Genomic DNA, 20,365 nt, shown 5'->3' with positions numbered 1-20,365 from the left:
TAGGATTCAGCCTGTTCCCTTTCTTAAAAACAGGTGTAACTAATGACTCCTTCCATTGTTGAGGGAACTTACAACAGTCCATGCTTTTTTGAACACCTCTAGCAGACCCTGAATAGCAGAGTCCTGTGCCAATTTAAGATCTTTAGGAAAAATATTATCAGGGCCTACTGCTTTGTTTGGATTAATAGACTTCAAAACATCTCTAACTATATCCCAATTCAAAGAAAAATTCTCTATAGTGGGAGTAATTCTATTAATATAAAAAGTAGTATCTAAATGTACTGGATCCAAGTTCTTAGTAAGATCATGTGCAATATCAATAAAATAGTTATTAATCAAATTCGCTTTCTGCCTATCATCTGAAATAATAGTGTTATTAGAATCTTGTAGGGGACCAATTTTATCACTTTTGATCTTACCAAGTATACGATTAGATATTCTCCAGAAATCTTTAGGTGAAGAAGATTCTTTAAATAGCCCAATCCAGTAAGAGGCCTCAGCTTTTCTGAGCATACTTCTAACAGCGTTTCTTTTAGCTCTATAGATATCCCACTGAGGATTATCATGGGGTTTACCTTGAGCAGCTTTTAAACACTTATACCTTTGATTCATAGCCTTTCTGATTTCGGTATTGATCCAGGGAAGTGACTTGTGTCTGACCTTCACATTCCTTCGTTTGATGTTGGACTCTATAATGTCTTTAAACATGGTTTCCCATAAGTAAACACTGTCCTCAACATCCTCTACAGCAGACACAATATGCCATGGAGCTTCCTCTAAGGACCTCTGGAATTTTTCATTATCCATATCCTTATAGTTCCTTACTGTAATAAGCTTAGGCTTTGAATTACTCCTCCTTGTAGAAAAGGCAGCAAATATAAGATGATGGTCTGAAATGCCCAGGTCAATAGAACCAGCTAAGACATTTGATGCATGCAAATTAGGACTAACAATAATGAGGTCGATAAGTGACTTAGAGTTAGCTGTGATGCGCGTTGGTGATTCAATGACGTTAACGTAACCAAAACGCCTAAGAATTCTTTTCATTCTATTACAGTCATATGGCGCATCTTGATCTGTATCTGCCGCATTAGCTAAGAGATTACAGTTAAAATCACCTAATAATATGACATTCTTCCTCTTGATCCATATTTTATTAAGCAGGTCATGTAAGTCATCATAAAACGTGATTGATTTAGGTGGTCGGTATAGGCAGCCAAGTAAAGTAGACTGTGATCTTATGGTAATGTTAATCCATACAGCCTCCAAGTCCTGATGAATGTCCCACTTTAGGTTTTCAGAAATGTTCAAATTATCGCGATAATATATTACCACGCCGCCACCTTTCAAGCCATTTGATCTATCTCTTCTCACCGTGTTATAACCATATATTCTTATTAATTCATTTGATAGGTCTACGGTCAGGTGGGTCTCAGTAACGCCCAGGATGTCGAATTCAACCTCTTTTAATAGGAATTGAATTTCAGACAATTTATTAGTAAGACCATTGATATTTATGTGTCCAATCTTTAAGTTCTTGTTGTTGCCCATCGTAGTCTTTAACGTAGTGAAAACATCTTCGTCAGGTTCAGACACCACGTCATCGTCAAGGTTTAAGTCAAAAGAACTGGCATCGGCAAAGGGAAGAGCCCTCAGTTCACAGAAAGGGCAGTTCCAGAAGAAATGATCGAGGAGTTGAAGTTTGTTGTATTCACTTGGGTTAACTCTTCCACACTTTATGTGGCACCAACGGAGACAGTTATCGCATTCTATTGCACGGTGAGTGTCGTGTGGAATAGAAGTCACGCTTTCTTGTATTCCTTGTCTCTTCATTTCCTTCAGTTTCTTCTGATATGCTTGTTTGAAGGTTCTCACCATACTCTCTTTAAGGTTTGGTAGCTGTGCTTTAAAGTGATTCAGGGCTCTTAGATTTCCGTTTTCGCTAGCATATTTACCGATTTGTGCACGCAATTCGGGAGAGTAATGGTTGTAATTTCCTCGCTTTCTTTTCGATGACAAGTTCTTGTTAGGATCTACAGCGTCTCCCACCGACAATACAACTTCATTGTATTCCTCGCTTCCAAGATTAGTAGCCTCCTGCTCCGGTAAAAAGGCACATGCACCAGCATTTGCAGGTTAAGAGTGTGCAGCAGAGTTTTGGGAATTTACTGTTTCTTTAACAGTAAACCCAAACTGAAATAAAGACATGATAAATACTCAAGCGACTCTCAAGATTAGCGAGGCTACAACAACTGAAGTACAAAGGTCAATTAAATTTGACAGATTGACAGGTTTGATGCTTGCGTCAGTCAGAACCTTATCTTTGCACGTGTTTTCGTCGTTCAGTCAGTGTTGTACGAGGTACTTGCCAAAATATTCCGGTATTTTCTACACTGTCAACACGAGCAGGATGAGTGATTCTATAAGAACCTCCTTCCGGTGTGGTTTGCGAGGATTTCATGTCTACCAAGATATCTGGAAACCAGTAATTGGAGAAACCTTGCATTGCATCCATGAAAGAAACAATATTCATGATCGTTATGCGATAGCAGCAACCAAGCGACTTCCAGGACGGTGATTCAATTGTGGGTCATTTACCAAGAGAGATTTCGAGATGCACTCGTTTTCTCATTTCACGAGGCGGGAACGTCAAAGTGACGGTAATAGATTCCAAGCATCGACGATCACCACTCGTACAGGGTGGCCTTGAAATCCCTGTCACTGTTTGCATCGAACTCGACTCCACCTCCAAAAATATTTTAGTGTTGGAACATTACAAGAAACTTGTGAATGAGAACTACAAGGAGCCAATTAATGGCAATTTTGAAGACTGTACGAAAGACATCCTAAGGGACTTGTACGAATCTAGCGATTCAGATGAAGATGACACCAGTAGCGTAGATTAACTTCTCCATGCAAAACATTTAACGATTTCACAAATTCAAAAATGGAATTTACGAGTAGAAACCAGTTAATATTTTGCGTTTTGTTGATAAATATCCTGTAAATTTTGTTGCCATTACGAATAAATCATTTTTTTCTACAGTTTGATTTTTTTGTATGGGTTTTAAATTTCGCGAGGATTTTTTTTCGCGGGTCTTTAATTTCGCGATTTTTTTACAATCGCGAAAAACGCGAAATTAAAGACCCGCGAAATTAAGTACCAATAAGGTAATAAGGAAACAGGCGGGATCAGAAAGAACGTAGTTTTTTAATGAGCATTACACACAGCAAATTTTCTAATATTTCATGACTTTGATTATCATTGTTAATAAATGACCCCACATTAACATGCACACAATCATGTATCTCTCATGGATTCGTGGGCGCCAAGTCTATGTAATTACATTGCAGTGTAATTTATGTGATGACATCCACCCAACATCTTCTTCCCCAGCCCTTGGTATCAGTATACAATGCCTGCTATGAATTCTTTTCTTGAGCAAAGCTTGTCATTTATAGGTGAAGAAATACAGTAGGTATGGTGAGTCCCAATAGTTTCCCGGCAGTTTCTTCCAGTTGTAATCTGGGAGGTGCAGAAAAATGGCAAAGAAGTGCTTGCAAGGTGAGCACCTTTGCTGCTATGCCTCACATTTGCATGGGGGCAATGTCCCCAAACTACAGCCGATACCACTGGTTACTTGACAATTCACTTTGAACTTCAAGTACACCTCCAGTGTCTGATGGCTGGATGCTGCTCTTGTTTATATCCATTGCGAGACTGATTTTCTTCTTTGCAATGAACCACAAAATATATTGGCCTGTTGAAGAGGAATTGCAGTAACTCTCTTACATGCTCTGTACATTCTGTGACATCTGACATTTTTGTTCACATACCTGCATGAAGTAAAAGATGACAAGAGGTTAACCATTTTAGCATGGGCGGAGCAAGTTAAGTGTATATAACTTTTGCTGTCCCCGTGTCAGTTGCGTATGTTTTTTTCATGTAGCTACAACTATAGGGAGCACATACCAATATTACATGACTACTCTTGGAAAGGATAAGGTCGTTAGATGAATGGTTGTTCTCTTTTTTATTATTATCTCTTGATGAACCCACCATACGCCCCTCAGTAACTAAAGAATTACTTTGACTACTTTTCTGGTAAAAACTCAGTGATGAGCATGGAGAGCATTCCACACAGGGTCTTATGGTTTGCCAGGTGGTTGTAATTAAAATCCTAGCTTTGTCTTTCAAGACTGTTGTTGGTGTCGACAGCTACTAAGAGACAATCTTTCTGAAAAGCCTAAACCCATCTCAGAAAAGAAAACATAAATCAGAATTTGTACGAAATGAGAAATTTGTCAACGTAGCTTTTTGTTAGTAAGGCATCTTAAAACAAAAGTTGTCCCAATGGATCCAGATTTCTAGGGGGTATTGGTTTTCTGGCTTCTCAAACTTAAACCGTTACTTTTCCATCCCAATAGGCCTTTTAACAGTTCCCGGCGCCATCTTAGAATAGTAACCGCGCAAACATCATGTCTAGGCTAACGTTGACCCGGGAAATACAAACATAGCAAAATCACAGCTGTTTCACTAACCTGTTTCTCATCGTTTGTTATATCTTCGCTAAAAATGATTTTAAAATATAAAGACAAGGAAATTTTGACGCTGGAGGATATACAGAGGCTCACAGTCAAAGATCTGAGGAATATTTTGAAGAGCAATTCCGAAAATGCCGGCGGAATGAAGGCGGACCTGGTTCTGAAAGTGTATGCACTGCTGCTGAAAACTGTGGTGAAAACAGTGGCCATTTCAAATATGACGAAACAATGAGACGAATCTCTGCTCTTGGATGGTCAACAGACTTGCGACAGCTTCCAGAACTGAACTTCATTCAGCTCTACGATTACCTTGTGGTGTCAACACGCAAGTACCGCCATATTTTGTTGAAGGGCACACATTACAAAAAGTTAAAATCATACCAATTTTTCTTTGAAGGAAATGTGAAACAACTGGAAAGCAAAGTCTTTCAAGGTCAGACCTACATGAAAGCCAGTGTAGTTCCATCAATGAAAAAAAAAACCCTACATAATTGTTGTGGAGCTTTCACCACAGAGCGATATTTTGCCAGCGGCATGCACGTGTCCGGCTGGACTTGGTTTATCCAGAAAAGGTAAATGTAACCACGTTGGAGGACTGTTTTTTGCGATTGAAGATTTTACGAGAAGGGGATTACAAAGGCATGTTGAGTCTTTGTCATGCCCATCGCGGCTGTCTTTGTGGGTTGTGCCTCGCAACCAAAGTGTTGCAGCTAAACCTCTCGACCAAGTGCTAATCAGAAAGATACGATTTGGTAAGAAAAATATTTTCGTCTTCAGTCGAAGGTTATAAAATTTGATCCAAGATCACCAAACAACGAACAAGAGAGGAAAACAGTTTCAAGATTTTAAGTGAAAGTCTTCAAAATTGTCTCCCTGCCAGTTCATCTTTTTTGTTCCATGACATCAAGTCATACTGTGTAGAGGAGTCAGACCCTGAAGAGACAAACGAGGCACCAGAGTCTGTGCCTTTTATAGACAGTTATGATATTGCTACTGAGCGCTTTAAATCTATGGTTGATTCCTATGTTTCCAGCTTAACAATCACTCAAGAAGAGATAGATGAAACGGAGAGAACAACTCAAGGACAAAACAAAAACAATCTTTGGTTTGAAATGAGGAAATCTCTTTTGACAGCTTCAAACTTTGGAAAAGCAGCTAAGAACAAAGTGGAATCTTCAAATAAGTTGAAATCAATCCTCTACTCGAATTTTACTACAGATGCTACTCAATATGGCTTCGAAAGTGAAGCAAAGGCAGTGACCCTTTACATGAGGGAAATGGAAAAGAATGGCATTGATGTTACTGTTGAGGAAATTGGGCTACTGGTGTCCAAGGACAAGCCATACCTGGGGGCAAGCATAGACAGGGTTGTAGCCATTAAGGATACTCACGAAAAATGGGGGATGGAAATTAAATCTCCTTTAAGCAAAGCAGGCATGACTATCGAAGAAGCCCGAAGGTTAAAACGAAATCATGATTATTACGTACAAACTCAAGGGCAGCTCTACTGTTCTAACTTGGATCTTAAAGGGATCATTCTTGTAGTATACTTTGGAGAGAGTAGACCACTATTTGTGGAGAAAATTTACTTGGACAACTCTTGGATCAGTGACTCCCTGCCAAAGATAGATTTCTTTTACAGACGTGCTCTTTTCCCTGAGCTCATTACCAGACAAGTGCAGCGGGGTAAGATTCTATACCTGCATGGAGGTTGGTTGCCATATGGCCAATATTGCTGCACAAGCACTGGTTTGAAAATGCGATTTCAAAGGCAATTGTAAACAATTATTCTGTAGTAGATTTACATCATATATAACTACAACCATTACTTTTCCTTTCATGTAACAGTGCTAAAACTGTACCCATAAGAACCTTGATGACACAAGCAAATCACCTTGCAGGATGAATTTGCACTTCTATTGAGTGAAGTTTGAACTGACAATACTTGAATTGTCGCCTAGGTGTTACATTATTTACAGTCAACAACTTTATAAAACTAAGACTTATTTTGTCATGAGTATATTGAATGTGTTGGGAGAGTACCAATACACTTTTCCACTTAAAATAACAGAACCCCAAAGGTAAGCAACAGTAGCTAAGAGCCACTCAGGAGAGAGACCAAACCACAAAACGTAACTTCAAGAAACCACACTGTCAATTTAATTATCTTGTTTCTTGAAATTTGTGTTTGTTGCTTTATCTCCCATCTGATTGTCTAGGGGTTGCAAAATCAGTGATAAACATACCAGAAATCATTTTAGGTGTGTAAACAAAATAAAGTTACTGGTAATAAAAAAAGAATTTAGGGTTTTGGTTTTGCAGGGGGCAGCAATGGAGGAAGAAAATTTGTCAATAGTCCACATACTGTGGCTATTTGTGTTGCGTAAGGGCTTAAAGTGTTGGGTAAGTTCCCATCCAAAATATGGTAAGTCTTGATCCTACCAATTGCCCTCTCCACGTGTATTCGCACAGAGGCGATGGTCATAGTTTCCTCTGTCTCTGATGCAGTCAGTTGATCTCGTCCGGCTAAAAAAGGGGGCATATTAACCATGACACCATCAGGTATAATGTCCTTTATGTCAAAGCCACGGTCAACCATAACATTGTCACCACTATTCAATAAATCTAGCACTCCACTTTCTCTGGTTATCTGTTTGTCCGACTTGATAAGGCTGGCTCTCTCTCACTAAGTGTTCTCCTTTCCAGTACTGCATTTTCCCCGATTTTGGCTCAAGATACTTGAAAAAACTTATCAGTGCTTCATAGCAAGGAAACCCAGTGTAAAATAGGATTGCTGAATTATCATCCTTTATTTTGTCTAAGGAAAATTGGCGCCCTATCAAAATCTCATTCTCTTTTTCCATCTCTGCCAACTTTTCTTCTCGATCAGCTAACTTTAGTTACAGTAATGTAAAATGCCTCTGTAGTTGTTCAACAACATTGCCTTTAGAGGTTTCAGCTTGATCCAGATCATTAGCTAATGAATTTGAACATTGACTGCTGCTGACTGCGGTGGAAACTATTTCAGGTGGCACTGATATGATTATTGCGTCTTCAGTGACTTCCAAGGAGTCTGCAACATCCATTTCCTGAGCTAAAACTACTTTAGTCTGGGTTCGCCTTGGAGGAGCTTTTCGAGATTTTTTTGGCACGCTCCATGAAAACTGAGATGGCTCAGCACCTTAAAACAAAATGCAATAAAAATCAAAATAATTACATGACCATAATAAATGAACATGTTGTGGTGTTAATGGTCATTTCGATACAGTTATGAAAAATACTTAACTGTAATGTCAGTTTAAATGTTTTTGATCTCAGTACATCTATATGGCACTAGGGAATTTAGTACAATTAATGATGCACAACAGTAATCCAATGCTATTGAAATGTTGTATTGGGGTAACTATATTTCCTTCGATGTGAAAAGCCAACCTTCAGTCAAAAGCTATACAGTGTTACAATTTTAAAGCTTAATGTACAAAGGAACAAAAACTTAGCTGATAATGCAGCTGTAATGAAATATTTACTATATATGACTTTTTTATATCTGTTTTTGCATGTCACATACCTTTCTTTAAGTACCTGCGGGTCAATTTTCTTATAATATCTTCTTGTCTAAAATGTTCACTGCAAACAACAGTTGCAGCAGTTGCATTGAAATCATCCTTTCAATGTTGCCGCTTTATAAGGTTACACCAGCGATTTCTGGTCTTGGGGTCGGTTGGAAAACTGAAAAAATGGTAACCGGCGAAGAACCCCTTGTCATTGTAATAGCTGTTGTGACAGCCGTAAACGGCACACTGTTTCCCTCTTTTCTTCAAAATCGACGGAGGAGTATCTTGGTGGGTATTATTGCTGTTCATTATCGAAAAGTATGGCAAAAAAAAAAGCAGGACAAAACCGGAGAAAAAGCAAAGATGGGTGTAGATTCTCTGTTAAACACACCAGATATGAAATGCGACTCAACGTTAGCCTCGACATGATGTTTGCGCGGTTACTATTCCAAGATGGCGCCGGGAACTGTAAAAAGAAATATTATTCACCATCCAAAATATTTGAATTGTGTCATGCAAAAAGAGAATTCATTAGATAGAATCAATCAGCATGGACTTTTCAAGGGGAGGTTACAGTTCTATTCAACCCTCACTATTTCCATCTCACAACCATCTTTTTAACTTTATATCAGAGAAAGAGTAGACGTTTGTGATTAAGGATGACGACTGATTGCTGTAGAAACTAATCTCTTCCTCTGCCAGCCACCTGTCTTGGAACCTGTGATGCAAGGCTCTGTTGCTTTTCCAAACATGAAAATCACCTAGCATTGGGATAGCTGACTCAAATTCCTCCCTAGTGGAAGGATGTGCTGTTCTTTGCAGTAAGGCAAGCAGTTCTTCATCATGTGCCACAACACAATTAGCCATTTTACATGCCCATTGTTCCCAGGCTTGTTCCCAATGGAAGTCGCAAGGCAGTACATTGCATTCTAGAATATATTGAAAAAGTGTCTTTAAATATGAATCCATCCATCTCACAGACAAATACAGTTGGCCATTCTTGCTAAAGAACGAGGAGAACGTAAAACAAGAATGTGGTCCGATGAACTAGTACCAGGCCCTTATTGGGCATATGAGACTTAGTGTCCATTCCTCATTGTGTAATTTCGTTCTTCCCTAGTCTTCAATAGGTAGGTTTTCTAGTCTGTGGCCAAAAAAGGGAATTACTCATTTTTGGAAATCTCAGGCTGTTATTTTCAGAGACATACCATCTATGGGGGCCCATCCTGGTCAAAATTATATGAATTATTTTTACTAAAACATACTTATAAAACTGTTTGTTTAATTAATTTTTTATGGTGTTTCATTAATAAGTACATCTACCCTTTGAATTACTTTTACATCTTTGCTTTTTCATCCATCTCATGAATTATTTTTTCCTGTGCACGAATTTCTTGGCAAATCCTGCACACCATTGCACCATTGCCCAGAATGCTATTGTCTTTCACAACATGTACTTACAGTGCCCAGTTTTAATATGCGGCATAATAATTTGCATATCCAGAACTAGTCAGCTATGACTGATCGACAGATTTTGCTTTGGGAATACTCGAGTCTCTTTGGAGATTTTAACTGCTGTCAATCAAACGGTTGGGTGTGTGAGCCAAAATCCCAAGATGCAATAATGTTAACAATAGTGTCTAACTAAGGGTGGGCTGCGCTCTTTACAAAGCACTTTAATAGTCACTTAGATTCATGTGCATCAATATCTTTTAATTTTACACTATAGACCGCCATCAAAATGTTACCTGGGTGAGTTGAAATAGTTTTTTATATCGAATACAGAGTTTTAAATGTGTTGCTCAGATAATGAACGTGATGCAGACATTAACTGCTCTTTTTTCAGTTACTTTGCTGATGGTTTAAGTGACTTGATGTATTTCAAATAGTCTGAAATATTTTTATTCTGCTGAGGCAAATATAAAAACATTGCAAGAGTGAGCCTGATGTGCAGGTCACTCACTTGCACTTCACAATTCCACTCTTACTCACTACAACAGGTAAATGCAGTCCAGATCTAGAGTTTTCTAAGTTTTAGAAAACGGTGTAGTGTTTTGTTTGCTTGTAGGCGAGGGAAATGGGAAGGAAATGTATAATTCAGCTCTTTGAAATCAAAACAAGCCATGAAAGGCAAGCACCCACCTCCGGGTTGCAAACGCGTGAGGGAACAGTTTGTGTTTAGATAATTTATTCAAATTTGGATCCATTTTGATTGTTCAAGACATTGAAAAGGTTAAGTTTTAATCAGTCCATTCAGTTGCTATCAAATACTTTCGAGACAAAGTGTCGAAGTATTCCAGGCATCCACTGGACTTTTATGGGTCATTACTCAGTGATGATCGTGATCATAGCTTCAAATTGAAATATGGACCTCAGACAAAACCTATTATTATTGGTTTTTACAAAAGTTGAGCACATAGTTGCAAAAAGACATCATAGAGGTAAAGCAGTGTACTTCATTCAGTGGAAGAATTACTCACCAGCAGAAAACACGTGGGAGCCAGCTGAACACCTAACCAAAGAGCTTTTGTGCATCCACTTTGTCTTGATGAATCCAGAGAGAGCCTCACTCTTCTATTCAAGAGGGGCTTGAAATCGCCCTTAAGCTGCAACAAGACCATCACAATGCGCCACAATGTACAACGATTGATGTTTCCTGATATGTCGTTGGACCTGCGAGCAACTTCATGCATGCTTAGCGAAGAGGAGCTGACAAGAGCGGGTCTTGGTTCTCCCTGAAGAAATGTATGACGGTAACAGGTGGAGGTTATCTTCCCCATCCAGTGGTGAGAGCCCAAGTAAAGTTCATGAAGAGCTATTTTACTGGAAAGAATACTACTTTTAATAATAATCTATTTTTCGACAGCATGAAACAGCAACTGGAAATTTCAGCTGCGTCCACAGGCCACCTGTCTTATCAAAGGGCGATTTTCTTGCATTTTGGAAAAAATTAACCATGGGGAAAATTAAGGGACAGCAATAAAGTCCCATTCCCTCTAGATGAAAAAACAAACTTTCTGCACCATCCTCATTCAGTCAATTTGGCTCATCCAGGATTATTATAGACTGTACTGACATAAAAGTGGCTGCTCCTGGATTGATGAGCCAACAAAATGCCACATACTCATCGTACAGAGGAATGAACTCTTTCAAGGTGATTATTGGTGTTGCACCAAATGCTGTCATCGCTTATTTCAGTAATTTATATCCAGGATCCATTTCAGACAAGGCTATTGTTCAGCAGTCTTGTCTGGTAAATCATTTCAGTGCTGGTGACATGATCCTTGCTGACAAGGGGTTTCTTATCCAGGATATTCTACCCAATGGTGTCTCTGTTAACATTCCACCTTTCCTAAACAGTGGAACATTCACAGAAAGTGAGGCAAAGGCAACCAAGGCTGTAGGCAAATGCCACATCCATGTAGAGAGAGCCAATGCTAGACTGAAAGACTGTAGAATTTTAAGCTTTATTCCATCTTATTTGCACTGTTATGCTGACATTCTTTTGCAATTGTGTGCTGCACTTGTCAATTTGCAGTTTCCTTTAATTGAAGAAGGCTGTGGGGATATGGTTTTTGAATAATAATATTATTTTGAACACCACTAGGTGGGCTGGATAATAAAAATGTTTAAGAAAATATATAAATGGGTTTGAGGAATTGTAGCTTAAATATATTGCAAGGAGTTAAGGCTAGCCTTTCCTAAAATCTCTTCAGCAAATATATCCACACAAGATTACTTTTAGTAGTAAATTATGTGACAAAAGAAAAACTTTAGCCTACAGACCTGCACTTTTCACAATCTTAACATTAAAGTTGAATTTTTGTCAAATTTACAGGGCAAACTGTAGGGTCAGATACATTATGCTCGAAAATTCGAGTATTATGCTTTTGAGTGCCACCCAAAAAAACCTAGTATTATGCCCGAAATTACGCTCGAAAAATATAGCATTATGCTCACCTGATTTTTATTGTATTCAACATGTTTTAATAACAACTGTATAATAAAACGATCTCTTGGTCTCTCCAAGTGAGAAGCACAAATACTAGAAAGCTCATGCCTTACTACTTGTTAATCTTACAACTTGTTAGCAAAAGAAATATCTTATTTACATATATTTTCTACACTTTTTTCAGTTCAAGTTCAATGAACCTAGCCATCGCGAATGTTTCTATCTCTTATTGAACTGAAGCATAAACGAGCATACTATGTAGTCTTGCAGGGCGAGGTCCTGCAAGTGACCAAATGCCGTCGTAAGAATAGAAAATACTCTCTCGGACAATGCAGATGAAGGCTGCATCAATAGGATAAGCTTAGCTGCTGCAGACCAGAATGGGAGCTTGGCTTCATTTTCTTTCCACTATCTGATAGGATCAACGCCATCAGCTATGCCATCGGCTCTTGCAAGGTATCTTGGAAGCTCATTCTTCATGTTTGCAATCATGGCAGCATCATTCAGGAAGGCGATAGACGTGAGGACATCTACACCATTTGCTACAGGGCACAGCTGAGTTATATGGCGAGGGCTGAAAAGCCGTGCAGCTTTAAACATTTCCACTTGGGGACCCATGACTCCCATCACCGTATTGGTGAAGTACTCCCATCCTGGTTGAATTGCCGCAATGCCATATTGATGGTACTGTTGGGCAACCACTACATTTCCCCCAGAAACTTCTCTGGATAAAGCCGTTAGGTTGGGGAGGTTGGCACCGTGGATGCTGTTCTGAATAATTAGGAGCTGCTCATAGCACTGCCAAGCGAGCGTGCCATCTCCTTCTAGGATGTATATTGACTCAACCATGGGCTTGCCTGCATCAACGACTGCAGCTAACTCAATCTGGAGCAACAACTTCGTCTGGGCGTTGGCGAGCATTCATCTAGCTGTCTTAGGGTAGCTTTGTTAGCAGCCTCCTGTAATATTGCTTGCAAGAAAGGATGGATCTCAGCAAACTGCAGCATAATCTGGTTTGCTACCTCCCACCAGCTCCACCATCTCATTGGGGCATAGGATTTATTTGAGATGCCCATACGCTCTTTCCACGCGATTCAAGTTGCGGGACTATGGCCAAACAGGGCATTCCAGAGCTGTAAGAAGCGCCTGAGTGTGGGGATGTTCAAATGACTGTCTATGCCGTCAATTGCATGGGAAAAACAACGGACATCCACCACCTTTGGGAAGACTACCTTCACAGTTCTCATGGCAGCTCCATTAACCGAGGCTCCATCCCTCATTGCTGCACAGAGACTGCTGTTTTGCACATTGTATTGTTGTGCGAGAACCGTGATGATTTCGCGAGCCAAATCGTCTCCTTTTAGAGATTTCACTATCAGCTGTAAGCGCACCAGACGTTGCTTTATTTCCCAGTCAGCTGTTATAAATCTAACAACTATTGCAAGTGCTTCACCAAGTCACGTGGTTCCATCATATATGACAGAAACGTTATGGCCTGATATCTCTCCCTTGATCATTTCCTCTTCTTCCTTAGTAGTTTCATGGTCAACAATCCCATCAGGGGAAGCACCAAGAATACCAGAGGAATGAAACCAGATTCCAGTTTCTTTAACTGTTTTCCCTGTCTTCAAGGTGAAGGCCTTGATAGCTTCCTCTTCATTGTTAACTCCCCATTGTACTGCTTTCACTCTTGAGAGGTCATATTCTCCAAGAAGGTGTTTCAGAAGTGAGGGAGTAACTCGTTTGGCTTTCAGAACATTACCAAAGTTGCTGGCAGTAAGACGGCCCCTCCTTGCCAAATGCCAGGCAGGATTGTCACGCTGGCCAACAGTGACCCTACTGATTTTCAATATATCTTCTTCAAGTATTCTGGATCGTCAAACTAAACAGTCCAGTTGTTGAAGCCCTCTGGTTTAGAGAAACTCTTCTGAAAATATTATATCCTCTATTGTTGGAATTGATAGTTCGTTAAAAGCAGGTGGCTCTGAGCTGAGCAGCCAGCAAAGGCCTGTAAACCTTCCATATTGTTTAAGGTCTTCATACAACTGTGCTCTGTCAACCTGTACTGGCTTTCTTCCCAAGGCAGTGTACTTCTTAGGTGGAGGGAACATTTCTGCCACAGCTTGAGCTGAGAGCGATGTGTTCGATTTCGTTTTCCTCCACTGACACTCAACGTCAGTTCTGCTTAGATTATGGATGCCGTGTATAAAGAGTGCAGCTGCATGGCTACACTTAAATGCTCCTCTTGGGCATTCACAGTCAGACGACTTAATTTCGTGTTGCTCATCCAAGTAAATTTAGGAAAAGAAAACAACGAAAGAACATCACACCAACGAATTGGATTCAGGTGGTCCCAAATGATAACAACTATGTGCTGCGTTAAAACCACGCTATGAAGTAAACAAATCACTACACAAATTTTTGTTCGGTAGCCATTACGTTTGAAAATATGGTAAGTAGGAATTTGGCGGCTAAGATCGCCTTTACCATCTCTAATCGTGCAAAGAAGCGAAAGAACCAAACAAATCTACCTAAAACAGAACTGTAAATCGGACTAAATCTTGAGCTCTGTTGAGTGCTTTTAATAGAAGATGTTAGCTAAATTTTAGTTAACTCACCGTGACTTTATAGACCTTCTTTTTCATGCTTGCATGCACTTCCCCGCGTAAAACACCTTGTTGATACAAAGTGACCCCACATGATCTGATTTGTAGTGGTTTTCTCCTTTTCTAATAGACTTCTTTTCTTCCGAGAAGAAAGAAATCAGTGAAGCGATCGACAGCGACGCCATTTTCTCTGGAATGTGCTGTTTGTTTAGAACTGAGAATTTCTGTGTCGTGGAAATGTGACGTCACGACTTTAGTACTCTATGACAGCATTAAGAAAACAATTTATTTATTGTACAAATGCATAAATATTTTCTTTGTACATCTTTAGTATTGACCTGTGTCTGTGTTCTATGACCCTACGAAAAAAATAAGATAGAGCATTTGATTTGTAAAATTCCAAGAATTCAATCTCATCAGCTGACACGTTATTGACAAGTCTCTTTCACACAACTTCACAACTTGAGCTTGAGCGGCTCTTACCAGCTGGATTAGTCTGTAGCTTTCTTTCTCTTGCTATTTTGGCTTTTTCGGGAGTACGAAGATTGGCCCCCAGTCCTTTGGCTTCCGCAATCAGATTACTTGGGCCCTCATCTGCAGATTCATCTGAGTTGGATGTATTGGAATCACTGTAAGTGTCCGCCATCTTGAAAAACGTGCAACGTGATACCGCTGACCTCGTGATAAAGCATCACAAAAATCAACCCATGGGGGGGGCCCTTAGGCCCCAATTATTGTATTTTAGAATAAATTGAATAAATGTCTATCGAAAACTGACCAATGTGGCTCAAAACGTGAAGTGGCTTCAAAGAACCTCAAAAAGCCCAATGTTGCCGAAAATTCTAATAGTTGCCTAAATTCTAAAAAAGTTGCCGAAAAGTTGCCAAGCAACTCGTGGCTAAGCCTATTCTAGGATAGTTCTTACTTTCTCCTTCTCTTCCTCTGTTAGAGTCTTGTAGGCCTCCCTAGGTCCACCTTGAAATAAAGTAAAAATAGGTCCGCAATGCGTACTTGTGTGGGATTTCATTGACAAAGTGTTTGCAAGGGGTTTTTGAGCGGAAGGAAACCTGTCACTCACCGTGAGTCAACTGTACTACAGGGGTGATATTAAGCCTGGAATCAACAGCCTGAATAGTAATTTTTGTGCGGGAATTATTTGAACAAATACAGATTTGCAGGAGAGATCTGGGGTATTAACTTATACTTTTATCAAGCAATATGCCTTTCCCTCCCTCCCTGGAAGCTTTTTGGCGTGTTTTTGAACGTTTGGTAATCGTCTTCAACAAATAAATTACCTCTTGGTGGCTTAGGCTATTTATTTGTTTATACGGCAATACTGCAAATACTTGGAGCAGTAAATATTTTCGTAACAGTCATTGAAAAAAAATTGAAAAAATTTCTGCTACTACTGTTTAACTCGTGGATATACGATAGCGGAGAAACGAGTTCTTGTGGGCGCTCTGCGATATGCAAATTAGCGTGGAATCTTCGTAATTAGTCGTAATTAGTCGGCTTTGAACTCGAGATCTATCCTTCCGAAGAAGTAAGTCCAAAGTCCTGGCGCTATTATGATTGCACTGATCGTTGCAATATTTATTGTCTTTACAGGCCTGTTTCGACATTTACTATATTGAAATGGACTTCAAATGTTTCAGACTAGTGCTATGATCAACTTAAAAACCAAATTTGAAGGGTCTTCGAATCGTCCATGCGCTAAACATAACGAGGACCAGCGAGAATCACGAAGACTTTGTGAGTGACAGCAAGCTGTTGACACAGAAATTCCCACGGAAACATGTACCCCTGACATAAAAAAATGGTAATTTGCAGCATTATTTCTTTCTACGCCAATTTGCGTCTTTCCGTTGTAATCGTTTCGTTTTGTTATTCTTCTATGCAAACGTGACTGTTTTGATGGTAAGAATGAAAGATGATCGCTTTCAAGAAGTCGTTGCCGAGCACGTGACCATAATCTGGCCGGTGTTGTTCTGATCACTTGACGATCTTTTTCGCTGAAAATACAGGACGACTTCCTATTTCAAGGAATGCTTTTCCAATTAATTTCTATCGCATCTGTGTAAAAAAGTACAGGTATATGGGTGTTCTGAAAAACAAAAGAGAAATTCAAAACTACGAGAAATTGCGAGTAATCGGCCTCTTCTGCTACACGCGGGTTTTTTTGGTGTAACATGCGTGTGTTTCCCATAAGTTACAAGCACTTTACGCACGTGGGAGTGCTGCAATCACGAATTTTAGATTACGTGAAAGTCACGCATGTGGTTGTTTGCTCACTTCACTAATATGTTTGTTTGTTTGTTGTTGTTTTTTTTTTGGTATCCTGGAGTATTTCAGGAGGGGTTGCGGCAGACTTAACTGTGGAATAATTGTTTAATGCAGGGTTGTCAATAAAGGTTGCAGTTAGAAATTAGCCAAGATGCTAAAGGAGCTGCCTTGAAATTTCAAGACTGTGTGTTATGTAGTTTATTTTTCTCTTTTGTAAATGGTTGTTAAACTGGACAACTCTTAGAAAGATGACTTCAAACTTAATTTTAAAAGGCCTGTTCTGGTACCAAATGAATAAGCAGCATTTCCTTATTAATAGTTTTGCGAGTTTCTCATTACAAATTCCTCTGAAAAAAGGGAAACAACTCTTTTCATAACTATTTACTGCTTTCTTTTGTTGCTCTCTTAACTTAAAAACAATGTACATCATGATAAAGTAATTTGTTAGAGGACACCGTGAAATGAGGCCCAAACAGCTTTATGATCTGTGAAATATGTTGCTAAAACATCTGCTTGTATATCAATGTTAGATATATTTGTATATATATGATCAATTACTGTGTTGTTGTCAGTTGTATAAGTTGATATGAACTGTTTGTAATGGTTATCCCTCACTAGTAAATTATACAAAGGTCTTCTGTCTGTTTCAACAAGCCAATTTATATTAAAGTCTCCAGTAATGTTATTGTTGTCTGGTGAAATGTTAATTAATACCTCAGTTATTGCTTCATAAAGTTGTCTTACAGGCACGTTTGGGGAGTGATATATCCCTATGATTATTCAATCCTAAAGACTTGCTAACTTAATTACTGTTATTTCAACACCATGTATATTGTGACAATAGGGGTATCCAGGTAAGTATGGGATTTTACTGTACACAGCTGTACCACCGTAAGACCTTGATCCATTGCTGGAATTAAGGTTATCATTACGGAAGAGAACATAACCAGCAATGTCATACATGTCATTATTATCTTGAGAATTAAATCTTGTTTCTGTGAAAATATTGATATCAGCACTTAGATAAATTAAGTCTTTACGTATATCTTCTATGTGTTTGTGAAGAGACCTTACATTAAGATAACACAGTTTAAGAAGGGAAAATGTTATGTCATGGAGAGGGGAGATGCAAAGCTTAAGTTTTGCAGTTGTTCTTAATCTCTCCATCTGGATTAACAGCAATCTTGCTTTCACACAAATCAGAAATATATAGGCCTTCTATAGCAGTCACTCTACTGAGTCCCACATAATGTATGTGTGGAATAGTATTTCTGGTACTAAAATCCACAACAATTCTACTGTCAGTATCACCTTGTGACCTGTGAATTGTTTTTGCTGCAGCGGGATGCAGTGGAAATTGTTTTCTAACAACTTGTGCTGTTCTGTTTCTACCTACCGCAACTGTGTAGTCACAGGGTTTACTGGGGTCCATGTGTGTTCAATTCCTTGTACATACAAATGTCTTTTTTCATTCCTTGTTTTCTGACCTACATCTGAGTGGTCAAATTGTACCCATACAATACCAGATGGTTTGGTTTGTTGATGTAACTGAACTAGTTTAACAACATGGATCAATATTTGTTTCTGGGCAACCGAGCTCGATATCGATTTGTCGTACTCGATTACCATTCCTGCTCGATAAGCAAACGACGTTTGATAATCGAGCTCAATAACTACAAGTCGAGCTTGATTGCTAATCGAGTACGATTACTAATCAAGCTCGATAACTAATCGAGCTCGGTTACAGTACTAACGAGAAAGACTGGGAAAGAGTCAAACACTGATTGAGGAGGACGATGGCAGGTAGTGTTGTTGCAAGAACCTTGGTCATTAGGTGAGTATTTCGTAAGTTTTCGTTAAGTTTCAGAGATAGCATTCAAAGGGAAGGTGTAAAAGGAAGTGGGAGCAAATGTGTTGGAAACAGAAATTTTCCCAAAGCACGAAAACCCCAGGTCAGGTGTAGTCATTTCGGGTATAGAAGGATAAACTTAAACTTAAACTTCGCTGGAATGGGACTTAATACAGACAAGAACAAACTTTTGGTAATCCTTAGTTTATTGTAAAATGTAAAATTTTTATGGTTAACTACGCAGGGGAACACTTGTGTCACTTTTAGATAAACTAGTGTCACTTTTAGATGAACGTTCAGTGATATATGTATACTTTTTTAAAAACAAATAAAACAACTTCTGGTTTAGAGCAAGATTTTATAAACCATTCAACCACTCTGCAACGCAATTCCTTTCCTTCTTACCGAACTAACCAAAAGTAGCAACCTTTTAAAGCAAACTTGTATCTCGAAAACCTCGAGCTGGAGGTAATACTTCTGAGCAAAGTAATATGGGTACTAAACTGTGTTTTTCAAACTCTCATTCCTAATGACAAAACACTCAGCTGAATATTTAGGCTTGCAGCTTGGGAAAAGTACTTAATTGCTTGTAAACATGAGGATTTTTGTCTGTCACTGGATGTTCCTTTGGCCTTAGCGAGTTGCAAAATGTTGAGTTGTCTCACTATTAAATGTAGCCTTGGTGACATCTAGCCCATCTACACTGACAACTAACAAGGAATTCTGAGGCATCCAGAATTAGATCTTTACGGCTTAAGAGGCCATCTCTCTTATTTCCACCCTGCCAATTTCACCTTAAACTCTGTCAACAGAAAGACTATACTTAGGAAAGAACTAAGTTAGATTTGGTTTGATTTGAAATAATTTTCTGGCTGCATTAGGGGCCATAATTATTTCACCAGTTGGTAGGGACTATCACAACATCTCGGAAATTGAATAATACGCATATTTTGTAACATTGTAAAATATTTGATTTGCATAGTTAAGCCATAACATTTATATCAGATCCCTTAACAACCTTTCTAGTTTGCTAAGAAAGTTAGAATTTCCCTCTCCATATATTTGAAAAGGCAAACTTTAACATATTCTGACCCCTATATATCAGGGAAAATTATTTTTGACGTGAAATATACCGGGTGGAAATAAGAGAGACAACCTCTTAAGTATTTCAATTTTTTTTTCTTTGTAAGAGATAGTGATGATCCTTTAGTCAAGATCTTAGCAGAAAATCCTTAGCCTTATTGATAACTTTTTAACTCCCAGAAGTGATTGACATGTAACTTCTCCCTATTAATAACACTTATACATCATTTAGCAAACAGGTGATGAGAATACTCAAACTTATCAGGTAGAAGTTGTCATCTTGATCAAAACACCAAATTCTTGTAACTAATACACAAGGAAATATGCAGCAGCTAGAAAGGAGAATTAACAATCAGATCTTGGGAGTCAAAGGGTTAAGATTCCGGACTCAGTCAACATACTTACTGCCTAAATATAACAGAGGCATTGTGTAATGGATCTTAACTGAACTGAATGAACACAACTTTGTAGGGAATAACTTTCTTAAAAAACT

The 20,365-nt window shown here is 38.9% G+C and overlaps 1 protein-coding gene and 3 pseudogenes across 1 annotated transcript; 2 read left to right on the top strand and 2 right to left on the bottom strand.

Moving 5' to 3' along the window:
• On the bottom strand, positions 1 to 2,533 carry LOC136278314 (uncharacterized). Its single transcript, XM_066161834.1, has 2 exons — positions 2,366 to 2,533; positions 1 to 2,097 (listed from the first exon to the last, which is right to left on the bottom strand). Exons 1-2 carry the CDS (start codon positions 2,531 to 2,533, stop codon positions 40 to 42), a joined length of 2,226 nt encoding a protein of 741 aa, XP_066017931.1. The 3' UTR covers positions 1 to 39.
• A 2,043-nt stretch (positions 2,534 to 4,576) lies between these two features.
• On the top strand, positions 4,577 to 6,326 carry LOC136278313 (uncharacterized; annotated as a pseudogene).
• A 3,514-nt stretch (positions 6,327 to 9,840) lies between these two features.
• LOC131778080 (uncharacterized) lies at positions 9,841 to 11,682 on the top strand (annotated as a pseudogene).
• Positions 11,683 to 13,964: 2,282 nt separating this feature from the next.
• On the bottom strand, positions 13,965 to 14,842 carry LOC131778084 (uncharacterized; annotated as a pseudogene).
• Positions 14,843 to 20,365: the final 5,523 nt, after the last annotated feature.

This window comes from Pocillopora verrucosa, chromosome 14 (genome assembly GCF_036669915.1).
Source record: "Pocillopora verrucosa isolate sample1 chromosome 14, ASM3666991v2, whole genome shotgun sequence".
Taxonomy (NCBI): domain Eukaryota; kingdom Metazoa; phylum Cnidaria; class Anthozoa; order Scleractinia; family Pocilloporidae; genus Pocillopora; species Pocillopora verrucosa.
The sequence above is the reverse complement of the archived record's forward strand: the minus strand, read 5'-3'. Positions and strand labels throughout refer to the sequence as shown.

Bases quoted from the DNA above. Each gene is read 5' to 3' on its own strand.
- LOC136278314 (XM_066161834.1), bottom strand. From the start codon at position 2,533: ATGAATATTGTTTCTTTCATGGATGCAATGCAAGGTTTCTCCAATTAC. The intron at 2,098-2,365 runs GTACCTCGTACA...TTACCGGAGCAG, and splicing joins ATACCGGAATATTTTGGCAA to GAGGCTACTAATCTTGGAAG.